Below are 19,865 nucleotides of genomic sequence, written 5' to 3'. Positions count from 1 at the left end.
TGAATGGGCGTAGCGACCCGTTCTTTCTCCAATGCGCTAGCAATCAGCAACAATAGATCGGCGCCAAGCGCGAATACTGTTCCGGTAAAGACAACAATTGCTGAAGCAACAGCACGCAGTGGCGATAGTAAATCTGAAGTGCCGCCGTATCTGTTGCGCTCGTCGGCTGGCGAGACACGCCCGCCGCATTAGAGACAGTGGCAGTTAGCGTACTGGACAGAGAATCGAAAATCGTCGGTGCCACGTTCACCGACGTGTTGCGCTGCGATTCTGGCCACCCTCCCCACCTCTTCTTCCCCTCAGCTCCCACACTCACCCCTATTATCCGTACTGGATTGTGGCTCTGGCGTGGTCTGCTGACTGGCTGGTCCTTCCCATCGCTGCTGCTGCACAGCTTAGCAGTATGGAGCACTAAGCTAGGATAAGAACCAGCAGTTGAGTTCCGTGCTGGGTGGCTGGCTGGATAGCAGGTCAGATACAACGTCGTTGCAGTGCGATTGCGATTATACTGCTCCACGGAGGGAGGGAGCGGGCAAGTGAGCTAACGAGCAAGCGACTTTTTCAAAGCCGAGCTGGCAAAGCGGCTATCACGTTAGTGTCATGTTGATGTCTTGCCATATCTCCGAGTGCTCGTTTCTCGTTGAGCTGTGAGTGCCACCCTGGCCGTATGTATAAAGGAAACAGGGGCAAGAGACGCTCTTTAGCTAAGGCTGGATAGACCCTGTTTTTCCTAATGACTGTAACTGTCGAAAACCGTTCAGTCGGACAAAAAGACAAGCAGGCCTCAAGCAGCACGAGCCGGAGGAAGTATTCGTCACGACGACACTAACAACAACAACAACAGCAGCAGCAGCAGCAACAACAACAGTCGGTGTTGGCGTTGTTTGCCAAAAAGTGTGGCGTGTTTTTGTCGGGTGCTCGTGGTGTTGGGTGCTGTATCGTCTTAAGATCGTGTAGTTTGTCAGTAGGGGGGGCCTGTTGTCGTCTACTGAAGTCAGTAACTAGCTGCTAATTGGCGGTGCATCACCTGTTTGCACCATGTTAACATCATAGTGTATTAGTAGAAATTAAGTGAGCAGCAGTGGAAACGACCCAGTCAGTGACTGCAGCGACAATAACGCCTACTTACAGTTCAAATAAAGATTGGAGTCGATCCAGTAACTGTTCATACAATATTGGAATTGAATTGATAAGGTTGGTGCTGTTTGTCTTGCTAATCGCCAGTCGTGTTTTCGATGCGGTGTTCGTATCGTCGCGTAGTGGCAGAGCAGTCACTGTCGCAACGTGGTAACGGTGCTTCTGAATTATCCTTGCCTCTTTACTAACTATGTTCATTTTGTTTTTACTAATGCTACTGTTACAACTGCTACATATACTGGCGATGTCAGTATGTAGTGTTGTACTGGTTCAACTGAAAACGTGTCGTCGTTCAAATTCGCCTACTCCTTTATCTTTCTTGCTTCCTTTATCTTCGTCTCTGTGAAGGGAAGCGGCACTCCAGTATTGAAGGAAGACAAGCATACAAAGCCTCTGCCGTATCATACACGTACTTTGGCGACTAGGGTGCCATGGTCGGTTGAAAGGAAAGTCGCCTCATTGTGGCCACCGCCATTCGAACGGTTCTCGTCTTGTGCTCGTCGGCCTATTGGCTCGTCGGCTGTCCCACACTTTTTTCGCTGCTGTATGTGACACAGCCGATGTTATTTGGTGGCTTGTCAACTTTAGGTGGATGACCTTAGGCATTATAAAAACCAGGAATATGCTAGTCACATATCGGCCCGTTTTATATATATAAGAGTCGCGTATGATGACCAGTCGCAATCGGAATCTGAATCGTTTGTAGGCTGAGTCGTTATTCCTTGCTGCTTATACTACTGTCGTTCCCACAACTAGCGGTGTAAGGATCCTGCAGTTTCGAGACTACACTATATATATATATATATACATTAGTGTATTAATAGTACTTATTAATATTAATCGTAGCAACTGTTGTCAATCATTATTGTTCAGTTAAGAAGGCACCTTATTGAACTAAAGAATCCACATGATTGATTGGCCTCTACCGGCATATGTACATGTCTGATATGTAACTCTGCACGACCGCCCTCTGCTGTTGTTGGTACCAGAAAAATGCATCAATATATAAATATGCTTTAGTTGGTTCAATCACAGTCGTCCTGGCACCTTTTTAGTTATCACGGCTAGTGTTTTTGTTTACTTATTGACGCATTGCCTCGGGTGGTAGTAACATACGAATTCGCTTTTCCGTAGGGTATTGAAGAATGTTTAAAGTCAGCTGAGTTCGCTGGTAATACCAATACACGTTAGTGCAGCTGTTTCCGTTGTTATCGTTATCCTAAGCCCGCCAAGCTTTTTCGCGTGAATTTGCTGCGCAGAAATGCGCTTTATGTATAAGTTTTGCATTTTGGGTTTTCGTTTCCAGGGGTATTTGAGGCAGTTAAAGGAAACAATCATAATATAACCGTAGTAATAGATTTAATCGATGAAGCCTCTTGCGTAAAATTCTTATTGAAATTAATGAGCAGCTGACGGTTCGCGTATCGTAGTACCGTTGACACGAAGCACAGTACCCGATACGAAAGTATATTGGAAGTAGCGTTTTTGACCTTTACAAAAGAATCTAGGTTATGAGAAAATGGCACTAAACCTTATGACTTTAGTTGCTTTCCGGGATCCTTATATCTACTTTTACGAAACCTATGTCCGAAATTAGTGTCTATCATAATATAGAAAAAATACTTTTTGTTTTTTCGACGTAACATAGAATTAATTCGTTGCAGAATTGATTAATTTAAAGACAGGATTAAAAAGCGAGTAGGATTTCTCTATTTTCATCTGTTGCCTTCCAGGCTATACAAATGGCTTAGATTCGCCAAACGATTCAGAACAAAAAACACCAAAGCAAACAAGAATCAAACAGCTCTGTTTTCAAAGCTTATGTGTAGATTGTTGACGACTGACAGATTTTGTTAACACAGGTCAATTTCCATCTAGCTGAATGGACAGGGGTTCTTTTCAGTATGTTTTTGGCTTGTTCACAGGGAGAAAATTTTGAAAAGGCAGTTTTGAAAAATCTGTGATGTCGTTTCGTTCTGAACTAATCACCAAAAAAATCTAACCTCAAAGGAGGTAACATCAAAGAGAATCTCAGGGAGCACTCAAACTCCACTGCGTGCCATTGAGTGAATTTTAGCTGCTGGAAAGACGGTAGAAAAAAATGTAATGAGCATGTCATATGATTCGCTTCCAAATCCTGGTTTTGAGGTGATCAGGACCCATAGAAGTTCTAAAGAATATTAACTATGCGCTACGTTGTTTCGTTGAGTATTAAAAAGTCTCCATCTTTTTTTATTATGCGTCCTAATATACAAAATGTGCTTTATAATATGTTCAAAATATTTAAGCTTTATTTGAGCGCATTTAAACGAGTTCTAACAAAAACCGCAATATTCAAAATTTGCTCTATCCTCACCACCAGAGACGCGCCATTGCCTCGCAGTTCAATACCTTGGGCAAAGAGAAAAAGAAAAAAAAGCGCGTTAATAAGCGTTCTTTTGTGGCGCACGTGGGCAAGAAACTCCTTGTTGTTTGTTACTGTTAAAGAAAACGTAAAAAAGGATGAAACAAAATAAATCTGTTAGAGTTGTGCTAATCACTCAGATGTACATCATGTTTTTGGATGATTGCGATCGTGTGCTGCTGGTGGTACTAAGCGAGGTCTTGGTAGCCCGTTTGTGCAACTAAGGTACAAAGTATGCTTGCAGCAAAATATCTGGAGACTAACCTACGAGTGTGTGTCCTGGATCCCCTTCAGCTATCCTGTATGCGTCGTGCGATAGCTGTTTAGTTTCTGACCGCAGTCGGCATCGGCACCTCCGCCAACCTGGACGTGGCAAATGATGATGCGCCCTGAAGGCAACAAAAACAAGGTAAGAAAGTGAGAATGAGACGAAACAACAGAAAATTGTCGCTTGAAGAAGACTCATCAAAGGTGCCATTCCTGTCTTGAGCTGCAAACCAGCCATAACTATACGTTGCTCGTCAACAATTGGCTTTTTCTTCTAACATTTGTTAGAGATCGTTCACTTGTATTGGTCTGCGCCATTGTGGCCTTTTCATACAATCTCATGCGTAGTCAGAGCGATATAGATCATATATTTCTTTGTGGGTGCGATCTGGGTACAATTACTGTTTTGCCATTCTTAAAATAACTCGTACGGAACAGAACAAATGCGGCCCCGCTTCGTTCGAATCGGATATAGTTCTTCGCTAGTATTATGCACCGCTCGTTCTTTGGGATCGGTTGAATGGTTTTTGCGATACAGATGTTGTCAGGAACAGCATTTTAACAGATTGAAAGAGCTAGCGAAATCGAAATCACACTAAATCTAATAATAATAATAAAAATAATATTAACTGACATTTTTATTTGTGCCATTTAGTTTTTGGACCTGATTTCTTTTCACTCATTCGGAGGTAGTTGTACTGAAAGAATTACGTTTTTGCCGTTACTTGTGGCAGTCAAACTGCTAGTGCTGTGTTTGTTATCGTGATGGGTTTAAATGACAGAATACTGTAGCGGTACCTAACGCGAGCTTGGGCGTTTTCATTCTGGTTGTGCGGCTCTGATGGTACGTTTGTGATAAATGTATATCAGACTGTTTCGAATGACTCGTCTGGTCGACTATTACAATGAAAGCACTACAACGTGATTTCACGCATATCAACAGGCCTATTCCAAAAAACACGTGGCTGTTCGAGGACCATTCGGTCTCTCGGGCTTGCAAAGCCAGGCATGTCCTAGTCAGACTTGGGTCTCGCTATTTGATATTGAATGCGCTCGTATGCCTGCCAGCAATGCCACCTTGTTGGCATCAGCCATTGTTAATGAGCTCTCAAAAAGAATTCTCAAAGAGTTTAGTTAGTGAAGTCGACATTAACACTGCCTTCATTTTGCTAGAGTCTCTGGTCATTTTTTTTTTGAAAATTTAGGCGGCATTGTTACGCGCAGTGAGTGAATGGGTGGTTAAGTGATTGGGCAAAACGATATCAGTGATCTTTCTCGTGAGAACAATAATATTTCTGTCAAGGTAGCGTAATTATTATCTGTCACCACCGTCCATTCTGGGCCGGCTGAATTGGAAGCCATTGCTACTGTGTTGTTTCGACGTTCGGTCAGTACGATTGTGTTGGCGGTGATTAGTAAACGAATGATACGAGACTGTTTTTGATCCGAAAGGTAACAAGGGCATGGATACTTTAAGTACGACGGGGTTTTACCATAAATCGGAGTAGGCCAGTGAAACCTTAATGAATGAAGACGTCTTTCATCGTGAATTTCGAGTTTTTCAGGGACAACTGAGACAATCTGGAACCCCTTCCAATTCAGTTATTTTCTTTTCACACAGTTTCGTGCTAGGTGAAATACTGATTTTTAATTAAAAATATATAAAGACTAACCTCAGGAATTAGTGTAATTCGAAGTTCAGTAAAGCAGTGTTTAGAAGTTGCTTCTTAGTTCACAGAAAGTTCTAGCTTGTTTGTTGTTTTTCGGTTCGGTAATATATTGTTCATATATTTTCGCTATAAAACAACAGTTGTGCGGCTAAACATACTCTAATCTAACTAATATGCATTTACAAAAATAAAAAAATAATGTACATAATATACAGATAGATTTAAAGGATTCCAACCGACGGTACCTTGCTGTTTGAGCTTTCTCAATTGCTATCCTATTATTACTGCCGCATAATCCGTACCAGGATAAGCTATTTTGCGCAAACAGACAGACCGAGACCAAAAATTGAAACAAATTAAGGAAAACAACGGTTTTACGATTTATTCCGAGCAGTTGTTGTTTCTTGTCGTCAATCGGTTTGCCGGTCAACACGGGTACCTGCCTAGCTTGGGGTTCGGCTTGGGGTTGATCTATTCGTGATTGCATGTACTTGTTTTCGTGCGCGCTGCCACGACTGTGCGTAACCCTTGAATGCGTCGCACAGACAGTTCACCGATAGATGTTTCACGGGAATTTTCTAAAACATAAGAATACATTGTGTCCTTCCATACAGACCGTGTACACCACACAATACATATCGCATCATTTGATTTGTAGTGTTGTCTTTCGCCGCCCCGTATTTGCCCCAAATATACAAAGAGCTATTGCCGTTGCTGTTATGTTATTGTTAACGTCTAAATTTGTCGCGGCTGGCAACGGAGCTCCCGTATACAGGCAGTTGAGTAACCTCATGTTGATCGGACTGTATCGATGTGAGTGTCTATCAGCTGATCAAATAACGATTGGCCGATACTGCATTTTTGCCTAGGGCGAATTGCGTTGCAGCAGTAGCAGCGGCATTAAAATTATTTTGGTAGAATAGTCTTGGAATAGGCTGACTCTCAACACAAAATGAAGTGTGTGTGAACCTAGATCACCACCCAAATTCAGTTCTTAAATTTAGTAAAAAAAGACGTTGTCACTACATTATCCTGGAGATGTGGCCACGTGACCTAGGCGAGACTCAGCGACATCAGCAATATATGATAGTGGAGACCCAACTCACTGAAGAGGACAGCTGAGTCGACAGTGGTCCTTTCTATTGACTAACAGAGTGAGAATGCCAATGCGCTGTACTGTTGTGAGACACTATGTTGGTATTGTGACAGTCGTGGAATAGAGTGCAGCCTCGAGCAATCCTTACGTTTGTTCTGTCACGATGTTAATGCCGATATAAAACGGTCTTGGTAACATCGGCAAGGATAATAAACCCTCCCGAAGGGCGCGCATGAAAGAAATCAAGCAAAAGCGATCGCTTGGCGACACGTCGATCCTGGCGATGATGACCGTGGCCAGAACGTCACCGGCGATTCTGGTTCAATCCAGTTGGGCTTTGGTTGTAGTGTTTGTTTCCTACTATGAATATTGTTGCCATTGTGACTGTCGAGCTCTGCACAAAGATATAGAAAGGTTTCACATGCCGAGAAATATATGTAGGTGGCAACACAGCGAGAATGCCACAGGCAATGATGACGAGATCTCTCTAAATCGACTGGCCATTGTTCCAGTTGTTTCGCCATGCAAGTTGACACGATGCGGCCAATTGAATAGTTAGCTACTGATCCATAGCTGTAAGTTCAAAGTTGAACAATCTGACAAGGCGAAACCACCAAGGAGTGAGATCGTAATATAGGCGTTTTGTCATTATATATATGCCTTGCACGTATGTGCATCTCTATAGTTCCTGAGTTAAACATATGCTTTGACTGCTGGAAACGTTGTGATCTTCATTCGTTTACCGTATGCGCTGGTGTCAATTTGGTCACATTAGTAATCTTACAAAGATACATAATGGCAACGCATTTAATGTTATTAATCAAAATGGGTAGATACGCGTGGTGGTAATAGAAAAAAAGGATCAAACAATGGTTAGATTTTTGCGCCGACAGCCATGACAGATTTAACAACTATTGTAACTGTGGTTCTAGTTCCTTCCCTTTACATGGTATATAGTGTTTCACTCGTGGGGTACAATTAGCTCTGGCGAGGTGACGATTCAAATCGATTAAGACATGAATTTATGCAGCGGAAACTGCGCGACTACCTCCAGTCGGCCCAGTTGATGATAAATACCATAAGAGATCCAGTATTTGAAGGCATTTATAGCTAGTGAAAATGCTGTAGCTTTTAAGAGCAGCTTCCTTACTCGATTTAATTTTAATTTTACTTAAGATACATAGGGGCGCTTTAAAGGGCGCATAGCAATGAAACGTGAGTGCCGTTTGTACAGGAATAATCACAGTATACGAATGTCTAGTCCTCTGATATTCTCATTGATATTGTCTAAGCTTCATCACTTGAATCATTATTTATTGAAAGCATTCAGTATTTGAGTATGACAATTCTCAATCTAGTCTGAACTGGTGGACTGAACTATTATAGCCTTGCAACTTTCACATTTCTTGGATTATGATGACGATCACGATCGTATAAACTTCTTCCCATTTTCTATTATACACCTATACCGATAACAAAGAACAGAATTTTTTCGAGGTGCCCTATACAATGCTGTGGTCAAATTTGTTTGTTGCAATAGGCGAGTGAGCTCCCGCCGCTGTTTGATAAACGAATTTAGTTAGTATATAATATAGTGTGATATCTGCATAGATTAATCAGTCAAAAATCTCTGGTCAACGTATGTGTCTATTCTATAATATAATAATATATAATATAATAGGTCGGGTGCCGTTCGGTGTTTGGTGGAAAGTACTCGTAGCTGGCATGTGGACTCTGTCCCACCATTTTGTGCTTACTTGCTTATATAAGCAAATTAGGTGGATGCATCATACTTCGTAGACCGGTGGAATATATTTGCGTGGCCTTGTAGCGCCGCGATTATATCATTGGTTTTTGCCGACACGGCCACCTACGGACTGCTTACCACGGTCGATGCCAGCAACAGTTTTCTCAGCCGGGTAACTCTAACGTGCAGCAGTGTCCACCGATAAACCCGATGCGGGCGGCGTCGTAGTTGGGCGGTAGGTAGAGAAAAGGACAATTTTGTCACAAAACTCCTCAGATAATGAGTGAACCGATCCTGTTCGCTTGGCCGTCGCTGGGACACGTTTTGCGCGTCCTCAAAAATGATAAGAAGACAACTTCAATAACGAATGTTTTTTGATGTATGACAAAAGCACGTTTTTTCGAAATGCTTGCCAGTATGTTGGATTTTCGTGAAAAACATAGCGGACAAATTGTCGGCTAGATTTAATATAAAATACGCTATTTTTGCTAATTAAGAGCGTTAGAAAGATATACATGTCTGGTCGCAGGTGTTGACTGTAGCCTATTTTGAATGATCGGCTAATCGACGTTTCCTAGAGTTTTGTGAATGGACTTTGTCGTTTGAATAGTAACACGTCAATTTGTAAAGCCACTTATATATATAGATAAACCTCGTTTTTTTATAATTTATTAAAAGGAAAGAATTAAAAAAATTCAATACTACATATCGGGCGCAAAGAAAAGAGCTTGTAAAAAAAAAAATAAAAATTGTCGGAAAACGGAAAATGTATGTAATTTATTTTACGGAAGGAATTCAAAACCATTACTAGGAGATAAGTAAATATCACTATTTTAGAGCATTTTTACAATACAATAGAGTGATGCTCACAGCACTATATACTAAACTATTATTATGTGGCATCAGCTAACAAAATTTCTCTATTTTCTCTACTCCGCTTGGCCACTCTTATTTATTATACGAAATAGCACTCAGGAACGACGCATGGACTTCAATATTCGATTCAATAAAATTTTGATATTTGGGAGTGTCAAACAATATCGATGGGAAGAACGAAAGGATAGTCAAAATTCGATTGAAGGTTTGAGGAATGCAAAAGTAATGCCGCACGTGGTTCCAATCCGCTGTCTCACTGGGTCACTGGGATCTGGCGATTACTGAGGTAGGCACTTTCGACGGCTGTACTGTTCTCTTTGTTGAGTGTTAACGACACTGACTCACGTATAATCAGCACTAATCGCCTGTCGTTGTAGTGCCTTCGGTTTGTCACCATTTCATAGCAAAGTCAGTCGAACAATCGTCGAGGCTATTTTTAGGTACGGTTTTGTATTACTATGTGTTAGAAGTAGCCATCGTGTCTACGGTAGCATTGATATTCCATATGCTTATTAAGAAACACGATTTTCATAGCCTTATACACGTGTATTAAAAGATATTGCTGTAAAAGGTAGATTTTTCCGTGAAAGGAAACCCGTTAGAACATAAATATACCAAGAAAATGCAATACATCCTTTACTGTACTTCCAGTATCAAGAAGGTCAACTTGGATATTTGAATTGGCTGTCCTTGACATCTATGTTATAAGCGGAAATTGAGCTTAACGCTCTATTGAAATACTGGAACTTAACAAATATTATGCTAAATTATAAACTTTTCTCCAACACCCTATAAACAACTCGAGTATATGCCGGAATAAAATTGCACAGGATTTCAGTGATCTGATTTGAGATTGCGTCAGCTAGAAAAATCTGTATTGCCAAGTACCTCACAATTTAAGCATACAGTCGCCCCTGAAAGGGCACAGCTATTTTTTAGCGTTGATTATTTTTGCGAGCCACATATCACAAAGGCCATTCTTTAGGAAAATAATTTTTTTTATTTGTGAAAATGCTCTTTAGCTGCTGATGATGATTTTTACATTAATTAAATTTAATATATGTATATATGTATTCGTTAGCGCCAGAGGGTAGCTCATGATGAAGTAACACAGTGACGGTGTTATACAATAATGACAAGCGTGGGGCAATCGACCATAAGCATGCAACCTTTGACTACTCTGAAGGACTTTACGTTGTGTGTTTCTGATTTCCGTCAAGTCGTTGAGATTTGTGGAACTTCTATACCCGCGGAGAGACTATGCCGCTCAGGCTCCGTAATGTTTCACTACGTTGTTGGCAATTCTGGAAAAAAAAATAAATATTCGCCCTTCTTCTAACGCGTACCGAATCATTATGTATGATTATGTATGCAGGAACCTTGTTGTCGCTTGTCAGAATTGTCATTAAGATTGCTTGCTAATTTGACAGAACCTTTAAGGATACTTGAATAATCATGTAGATGAACACATGGAATTCAAATTAATGTACACTTTTTCCTCGCATAAAGACGCATTTGCTGAACTGCTTAAGTGGAAAAATTATTCAACTTACAATTGACCTCTTTCGAGTGCGCTTTTCTATAAACCTTGTTAAGGTCTATATTATTTAATGAGGTACCTGAGTATACATGGATGATATAAGCATATCTGGATATCCCTTAGAGCTCCGACGAATGACAAATATTTCGTGGGACTTTGAAGATAAATTCGACAGTTATATAAAAATCATTAAATTGTCCATAAAGTTTTTACATATAAATCGTTTGTAAAAACAAATTACACCGAAAACTAGACTGATGTGCTTGTCCACTGCTTTCTTTAAGAAGTTGCCCTTAAAAGAGAACGAAAAAGTTGCCAAATGTGTTTATTTAGTGGTGGTAAAAATTTAAAGTAAATTTTCCTCACCATATAATAGAGTAAAATTTTCTCACCAGTGAATGCAAATAATATTTGATCAAATCACATTTTTACATTGTTTTTATTAGATAATGCGTTTTTTGTGAATTCACTTTAGCTTATTTCATAGATAATTAATGGGCGTAGTAAATAATATCTGCGCCAAATTCAATTTTCACACTCACAGTTAGGTTTGTCTCTAACTTATTTCAGCATAATCGATTCATTACGTGGAGTAAAGACACACACATATATATATACACATAAACAAATGTTATAAATCTTGTTATAGATACAATCACCACTATGTGCTTAAAACGATATTTTTAAAATTAATCTTTGAGTTTTCGCCATCGTTATGATCACAACCATAATTTATCCTATATTCTCCATGTCTGCCTTCTGATGCGTGTTCGCTATGCGGAGGAGCTAGTGGCTTTCTTCAGGACTCAGCTAAGTCTGCCGAATCTAATTGCGATAAGCTGTATCTTTCTGCATCTCTTCTCTCCAACCCCAAACTTTCCGAAGTTATTCGCGCAACATACTGCATTCCCGTTTTAGACATTTGCATTGTTTTACATCGGTATCCCACTCGATTTAACATTTTGTACTATCCACTGTCGTTGCTTTTTGCATTCCGTTACGTTTTCTTGTGTACTTATCCCTAGTGATTTCCTGTAGAACTATTTTGTTGCACTGTCATCACATCGCTCTCGCCATCCTCACGATCGGAGCATCTCGGTTCCCATTAGTCGACATTGTTTATGATATTGATAGCGGGCGGATAACAACGTCAGCACAACCGCTTAAGCAGCGACTCGGTGCCGACCTTCGACGACTTAATCCGACGGCAGCATCAGTTATTGGACGAATTCCGTGAGGTTGTGTTAAACCTGCAGCAACAAAACAACCTGTTAGTTGACGATCATCCGCCCAGAGGACACGATAACGACAATCGAAATAATAACCTCGATCTACCTAAAGACGTGTTTTTCGGAATTGAGGGAGGCTCTAACGGGGTCCAGTTTTCAAGAAGGTTGCCGCCTGCGTTCGAAGCCATCGCTGGACCGTCCAAGCATTCTCTTCATTTCGGTCTTCATTCGGCTGCCTTTTGGTCTTTTGAGACTTCCGCCACTCCTGGCACTACTTCCATTCCTGGGGATTTGCACCGCCATTTCCAGGAGTACTCGTCGATAAAAATGGAAAGAGCTCCGTATCCAAATCTTCACCTGCCTCCGAAAGTCGAACGACTCATTGCGGTGGGTGATGTCAACGCCGTGAAGATAGCGGTCGGGGAAGACAATCTTGTCAGGTACATACGCTTAAATTAGCGATCGCAGCAGCCCAATATAGAATATAGGAATAATTATGTAAAAAATATTATTGTATGTAAGTTAACTTGTAAGTGCCATCGTTTGATGAATATTCAACTTCATTAAGCATGTAGAGTTGTAGGCTGGTGGCAGTCGTTGCGCTTCGTGGTCAGCCACTGCAGATGCCTAACGCGTATTCAACAGTTGTGTTATTGCTTCTATTATCTTGTTTATTCCCATTATAATATCACTCGCCACGGTGTAGCTATCTCCCCGAGAGGCCGGTGGGCACGGCCGTTTATCGCTTTCATGAAACGTTACATCCAGGGGGAAGATGTTACTTCGAAGTCGAGGTGGTCAACATGGTGAAGGGTGGCCAGATCGTGATTGGCCTCATGCCATACGAAGCGTGTCAACGTATAGCCACAGCAAGTCCCGTTGGTTCAACGAAGAATTCAATCGGACTCAATCTAAACGGTGGACTGTAAGTAAATAGTATAACTGAACCAAGTGCCTATGGCTTTTTTAACTTTTGTCTATTGCTAAAGTTGAATTTAATACGCAGTAATTAGTTTGCAGAATCTAGTAATTATGAGTATTATATTTTGCTTTGGAAAAAAGCGACCTAAAATGTGGAATAAAAATCCGCAATTATGTCGTTAAAGGGAAATTATCTGTTAGAAATGCTAGATTGTTGATTTCGAGGTTTCAACTCAAAGCGTGATATCAGTATATATCACAAATATATAAAGGTTAAATAACGGTGCTTAAAACGTGGTGTTTCTTACAGTTCGATAGGCATAGACCGGCTTGTATCAGTTGTTCATGCAGTTCACAGAATATGGCGAAAATAGCACAGCACAGAAAAAATCGATTCCAGTCTCGATTGATATATTACTTGATATTTACGTGTTTAATTAAGAGACATTAAGTAGGCTAGGTTTGGAGGTATTCCATAAAATTGAAATGTTCAAAGTGAGTAATATTGTTCCTGTGATATAGTTCCACCGTGTAACTTATAATATTATCATTTTTTCCTTCGTCACATACGATCAATGTCTTTTTTTTGTCTACTTCAATTGCAGTCTTCTACAGAGCTCATCGGCACCTTCACACTTCGGGCCGCGATGCCATAACCGAGACGTCATTGGTATTGGCATGCACTTCGGACCCGGCTTTTCAGAACTCAAAAACAACGTTTCCGTTTTTTTCACCTATAACGGGCGAGAGTTTGGTACGATTGTTTTGCCTAGTACCGTCGTCTCTTATGCATAGTTACCGCAGGGATCTGGTATGCTATAGCTATTGCTAGTGGCTGATTATGATAGAATGAAGTGACACGAAATTAGCAATACAGTTAAGTAACAGTATTGTCATTTAATTCACAAAAGGAAAATCTCTCAAAATGTACCTTATTTATAATTTAAAAACCTTGGTTGAACACATTTAATAGTCATATTCATTTTTTGTTCTGACAGGTTCTCGGGAGGTCATCCTATTTGGGCAACGATTTGTGCCTGCAGTAAGCCTGAACCAACCGGGAGAAAGAGTTCGATTTCGACTGGACGCTTCGTGGCCGCCGCGACCACGTGAAGACGGCGAGGAAATGCAGTGCGACCATTTTGATGACTTCTGGGATAGACTCAGCAATGTCCGACTTAATGGAGATGTAAGTAAAAAAAAAGTATCAAAAATTTTATAACTTTTTAAAAGTAAAAAGTTGTAAAATCTTTGATAATTTTTAATAATGTAGCGCGAAAGATGCGACTCAAAGTTACAAGACACCGTAGACGTTATTATGGCATTGTAATAGCATAGGTGAACTAGCCAGCATTTATTTAAGACCGTTAATTTTTGACGTAAATAATGTTGGATCTGCATCGATATTTGAATTATACTACTAGATTCCTAGATGTCTTACATTGGTCAGTTACTGTCACATAACACGTCAAAACAAAAAAGGCTTGCTTGTTCGCCCTTATTAGTGCTGAATGGATTAACTCGAATTTCCACTTAAAGCACGACGGAATCCGTCGAGTAGTAGAATTCGATCGCATTAATGTCAGCTTCAATTTCTATGCAAAATTTATAGATTATGAAACGAATGAAAAAGTTCACAGCACAGAGGGAAATTTAACTGCCTAAAACAAATCGGTATTGCATTTTTTAATTTTTCAGATAATCGAGTATGCCGGTTCAGGTTTATCGAATAACGGCGTAGGCTTTGCGCAGGCCGCGCAACCCCTAACACCTAGCGCGCACTATTTTGAATTGGAGATCCTCGACCCCGGCGAAAGCTGTTATATCGCCATAGGAATAGCACATCGTCATTATTCATGCAAACAACACCCTGGATGGAGCAAAGGGTCCATAGCCTATCATGCAGATGACGGAGAGGTCTTTGTTGGTATGCGTTGTGCATATTTGCTTGTAGCCGCTTTTGTAGAACTTTTCTAAGGTCTTATTCCTTATTTTGTCGACCTTAGCTAAAGTTAACTCTAGATTAAGCCTTTGCCGACACTTTGCTTAAGCAAATTGCTTATAGACAGCATGTGAAGACGATACCAGCAGACTTTACAGTCTACAAATCTACGAACGTTGGAAGCTTGCTCTGCTGTGTTCATAGCCAAAATCATGGCGTCCCCCCATTGTTAATAGGCCGAATTAATCGAATATACGTTATCGAAGAGCTAGCGTACGTATTTCAGTGCACTTTGGTAACGTGCTAAGACTATAGTAAATGCGTACGTTTGTATATTTCAGAAAATGGAACTGGCGGAGAACGTGCGCCGATGTGTAGACAAGGCGACCGAATGGGTTGTGGAATTCTGTTTCCCTCCAATTTAGAAGAGACACGGCAAGCAGCGCTCGATGAAAACGCTGCAGCAGCCGCTGTGGCAATCAGCCCGGGCGAAGGCGGCCGTGAATGTGGTCGCGGAAGTGATGAAAGTCCAATCAGCCGCTACAAAGAAATGCACAATGGGTCGGTTTGTGATTTTGTTCTCAAATTTGATTATTCATTATTTCGTGCGTCTGTGGTAAATTCACCGTCGTGTACTGTCTGTTTGTCTAGTTAAAACAGCTTGTTAATCACGTGATTTATCCTCTTATCCTCTACAATATCTTTGCTTTTATTTTTGACATCCTCAGCCGCCTTTTAATGCAGTACCGCCGGCGTGGTGACAACCAAAGATACCGAATACATCGGCAGCTCCAGGTAGCTGCAAGCGCGGCAGCAAACTCAGCGAACGTCGAATTGTGGGCTCAGTCTCGCGTCGAGCTCGATGATTACGTTCCACATGAACAGCTCGATTGTGGCGTCCGTGTTAAAGTTTTTTTCACCCGAAATGGACAGATTGTTTGCACCAAAGAGATGCCGCTTCCCCAAGAAGGCTTCTTCCCAACTGTAGGCCTGCTAAGTCGAGGGGAACGAGTCAGGGTAGATCTTCAACCTCTGTCTGGCTAGCGAGGGTGCAATTGAAGATTTACAGAAGAAATGGGGTGAAATCGAATAAAATAGGAAAACTAATAGAAATGAATGGACAGATTATGATAATAAGTTAACATACTGTCACTGCAAGAAAGCGTGCGCGCAGTAACTACATGTGATATATATATATATATATATATATATATATATATATATATATGTATATATAGACAATTGTATACATGGCGGTAGAGGCATGGTGAATCAATAATCAATGAACCCCGAAAAAAAAAACAAGAATCAGCTGAGCGAAGCATAACGAAAACGAGCACAGTTGCAGCTGTTGGCTGTGGAAGGCATTTGATTTATTAATTGGTTCTTGCTTAGTATATATAGAACAAGCAATTAGACATTAAAGTAGGCCTGTTATTTGTACTTTCTCAAGGCAATTTTCTTGAGCTACGATTGAACTAAGGTTGAACAAAACGCCGAATGCGACAATCGCTGTTTTCATCTTTTTTAATGTGTTAAAAAAGTGGCCGGAAAGGGCTGAAAGGAACCTGGTCAAGGATGTATACGCTATGAAAAGAGTAAGCCGATTTACAGGAAAAATAGTCAAGTACGACCAAGGAGCCTTGGGTACAGTGGGTTCTGGGCGCATATGAGGTTTTACGTGACTTTTCCAATGTATAGCAGTAATGAGCTCTAACACTGGTTATCAGAGGACCGTGGTGGTGAAGATAAAGGTTTTTCATAGATTTTGATAGGAACGTAACTTAATTTACTATTGTTGTATGATGAACAATTATCATAGATTAAATAAAATTATGTTTTGGGTGTCTACTTAGTGAGAAAAAAACAGTCGTCTACAAGACGGTGAATTTAAAAAGGGTGGATTTTTTTGGGCAAAAAGGGGAATTCTTAGAAGAAAGAAAGAAAAGTGCAGCGCAATGACCTAATGAATGTGGGCATAGATTAAACAAATCAGAGTACTGCAACATGAAAACATACAGTTGTTATGTTCACAGAAAATACACAAGTATCTAAGTTGTACCTGTATTCTACCAGAGGATGATGTAGCGCGGAATGGAACTAATTTTGTAAAAATTAAAACCTTGAATAGCACGAATACAACACGGGCACGAAATGCGGAGGCGCTATTTTCTGGAATGGATTGGGTTTGTAGGTAGAGAAAAGAAGCGGAAGCGAGCGAGAGAAATGGTATAACCCGTCACGCTAATTTCTCTTCGGAGTATTTTTATTTATGCCAAATAAAGATTACACACTATTCCTGTCACATGTTGTTGTGACTGCTTCATGCAGACCCTCAGCTACACAACAATGCACAGAGAGGCCAGATAATGAAAAGCAAGGAAAACGAAATTTGAACAATACGTCAATAGGCAAAGCTGACCATCAATCAACTGCGTGCATTTGACAACTTGAATCAATCCTAGAAAAAAAAAAACAAGAATCAAGACCGCATTCTGCTTGAAGTGTTACTAAATTTATGAACAATTTAGAACAAAACAATAGGCAATTGTCATCAGTACATAAAAGCGAGCGAATCTTTCAAGCAATCGTCTTGCATAAAATACTCTACATTGCATAAAATAAAAGTTACTTTTCAGCTTTCCATAGTCCATACGAGAGTTAAATTAAAGCGAAAACTGTGAATAATAATCGCTAAAAGATTCGTTTCCAGTCAGGATTAGTATGACTTTAAAGTAATAATGGACAGTGCTCTAACGGTTCAGCATATACCGTTGTTGATGAGTGGCAGTGCAAACCTTATCGTTCAATATCCTTGCAATTTACAGAGATTACATCGTACTCAAGTGTCTGCAGACAAGGGGGAATGTCAAACAGGTGGTCTGAAATTACGCCCAAGCAGCAAGTAAATACGAATATAAACCAGAAATGATACCGTTTATTTGTGAATTTGTCCAGCGAGTCAACCAATAAAGTTCGTATGCTGTTCGGATGTATATGTATAATATAGTTGGCAGCAGCAAAATGACTGGAAAGCACGGCTGTCGGAGTGTCACTCTGCCAAAACAGGGACAGTTGTAGTAGCGACAAATATATATATATATATGCAAATTATTTGTTTCCTCGTTATATGATGTACTGATAATGTTAGCGAGAATAAAGCAGACGTGTGAATAGAAAGCAATCGAAGGAGAGAGCGAGCAAGTAAAGAACGAGAAAAAGGACACTAAATTGGTTACACACACATAACATGGGTGCTACCGTTATAGCCTATATTATATATATATATATTTTTTTTCAAAAGCTTTAAATCATCATAGCTAAGGATACCATCTTTCTTCCTTAAAATGCAGATTACCCTTTCCTGTGAGAAGCTTACTATAATTATTTTTTTAATTTATACCGCCGCAATAATTACTATGACTTAGAAGCAAAATTTGTAGACTCACCATTGGATCATTCCAGGTGCGCCGCATCGGCTTGATTCAAAGCTAATTAAGCAGCGCAAAGAAAATCGTATCCGTAGATAAGGTCTATTAGTTCTAAAGCAAAAAAAAATGTAAATTATCAGATTGGTTACCAATTCACCTCAAGTAGTTATACATGAAATAATATTTCTTAGCTATTTCAACTACTAAACAAGTGAAATTTTGGGATATGGGTTGTGGGCGTTTGATTTTCTGTGCCTTCGAAAAGGCGATCGCGATCAAAACACCTGAATGTGCCGGCAGGACTGTCTGTACCGAGTTGAACGAGTCTGATACTATGACATCGTATGCCACAAGAAGATCGTGTGTATAATGATAACAAACTCACGATAGACTTATATAACAATACGCGACAATAGGACCCATAACTGGGTCTGAAGCCGCCTTAATCAAAAACGTCAATGCACGTAGTAAAAAACGAATATAGAACGACATATAGCCCTGTGATTTCTTGCTTTCCTAAAACATTGACCATGATGGAAGTAAATCATATATACATGAGCAGCTTTTCTTCCATCACAATATATATATATATGATGTGTGTTATATGCAAAAATAAAATTACGTATTACAGTCATGTGCGCATATACACTTAGCACGTACATGCAGATAAATATGGGTGGTTGCTACAGACCAAATGAAATGAACGAGGACGAAACGTTAATACTCAAAAATATAACAATAAAAAGGATCAGTTCTATTTTTGGTAACGAAGTAACTGGAGTAATAATTTAATCTATCATCTTCTTCTTCTTTCTTTCTAATATATAAAGACTTATATTACTCGATCAAAGAAAAATAAGTTAATAAAAATGTTTGTTCAGTGAAAAATAGACGTCGACGAATCGTTTTTGAAACAGGTTACCAGTTAAGCTACAGTTTTCAACTATACATGTGCTATACTTGCGGGTATGATTTTAAATACTTATTATTTATTGAGAAAAGCTTACCGTAAATCCATAATTTAAAATTGTATTTTTACAGTTCTCTTTTCTTTAAATATTTTATGCTAAGGCAATCACAAGGTTGTCAACAATTTTACTTTGCTTAGAAAGGCTTGCTCAAAATTATAGGCAATTTTAAGGCATTTTATCACTTGTCTTTATAATCAACAGTTTTTCCGCCGATTTATACTGGCTAATGAACCTTAAATATGCAAGTTTTGCCCACAAGCATGAATCTCATAATGCTGTTGCTTATTGCTCATTATAAATTATTCGTCCAAGACTACTTTATCGATACATATCTATGGCGCCGTATTTATTGAAGTTGAATATAAATATAACATGCATGTATGTGTGAAGGCGTTACCGCAAGCGATATATAATACTGTAGAAAACTATCGCTCTCTGCAAAGTAACACGCCGACATTTAAATTAATTATTCAGTGTTTGAAGCTACTGTTTTCGTTACGTCTGTGCTGCACAATTCAGCGTTATTATAAAATAGGCCTCCTAGCAGCTCGGGTCGATCTAGCTCAAAACATTAAACATACAAAAATATTCTTTCTTTTAGAAACACCTAGTAACAGATGTTTACAATCGACAT

At 39.8% G+C, this 19,865-nt stretch overlaps 1 protein-coding gene across 5 annotated transcripts; it reads left to right on the top strand.

The window, feature by feature from the left end:
- Nucleotides 1–321: 321 nt before the first annotated feature.
- Nucleotides 322–19,031, top strand: LOC111265110 (SPRY domain-containing protein 3). Of its 5 annotated transcripts, none has more exons than XM_086970340.1 (9): nucleotides 322–470; nucleotides 3,836–3,950; nucleotides 11,763–12,406; nucleotides 12,673–12,891; nucleotides 13,493–13,641; nucleotides 13,886–14,076; nucleotides 14,586–14,814; nucleotides 15,171–15,390; nucleotides 15,558–19,031. In XM_086970340.1, exons 3-9 carry the CDS (start codon nucleotides 12,294–12,296, stop codon nucleotides 15,871–15,873), a joined length of 1,437 nt encoding a protein of 478 aa, XP_086826466.1. In that variant the 5' UTR covers nucleotides 322–470; nucleotides 3,836–3,950; nucleotides 11,763–12,293; the 3' UTR covers nucleotides 15,874–19,031. The 5 variants fall into 5 exon arrangements, with proteins under 5 accessions (XP_086826466.1, XP_086826464.1, XP_086826465.1 ...); XM_086970338.1 differs by having other exon boundaries at nucleotides 322–1,194; XM_086970339.1 differs by having other exon boundaries at nucleotides 322–1,897.
- Nucleotides 19,032–19,865: the final 834 nt, after the last annotated feature.

Source organism: Varroa jacobsoni, unplaced genomic scaffold (assembly GCF_002532875.2).
Source record: "Varroa jacobsoni isolate VJ856 unplaced genomic scaffold, vjacob_1.0 scaffold_934, whole genome shotgun sequence".
NCBI lineage: Eukaryota > Metazoa > Arthropoda > Arachnida > Mesostigmata > Varroidae > Varroa > Varroa jacobsoni.
The sequence above is the reverse complement of the archived record's forward strand: the minus strand, read 5'-3'. Positions and strand labels throughout refer to the sequence as shown.

Coding starts and splice junctions, on each gene's coding strand:
- LOC111265110 (XM_086970340.1), top strand. CDS start 12,294: ATGGAAAGAGCTCCGTATCCAAATCTTCACCTGCCTCCGAAAGTCGAA. Junction 12,407..12,672: donor GGGGAAGACAATCTTGTCAG/GTACATACGCTT, acceptor GCCACGGTGTAG/CTATCTCCCCGAGAGGCCGG. Junction 14,815..15,170: donor TGACGGAGAGGTCTTTGTTG/GTATGCGTTGTG, acceptor TGTATATTTCAG/AAAATGGAACTGGCGGAGAA.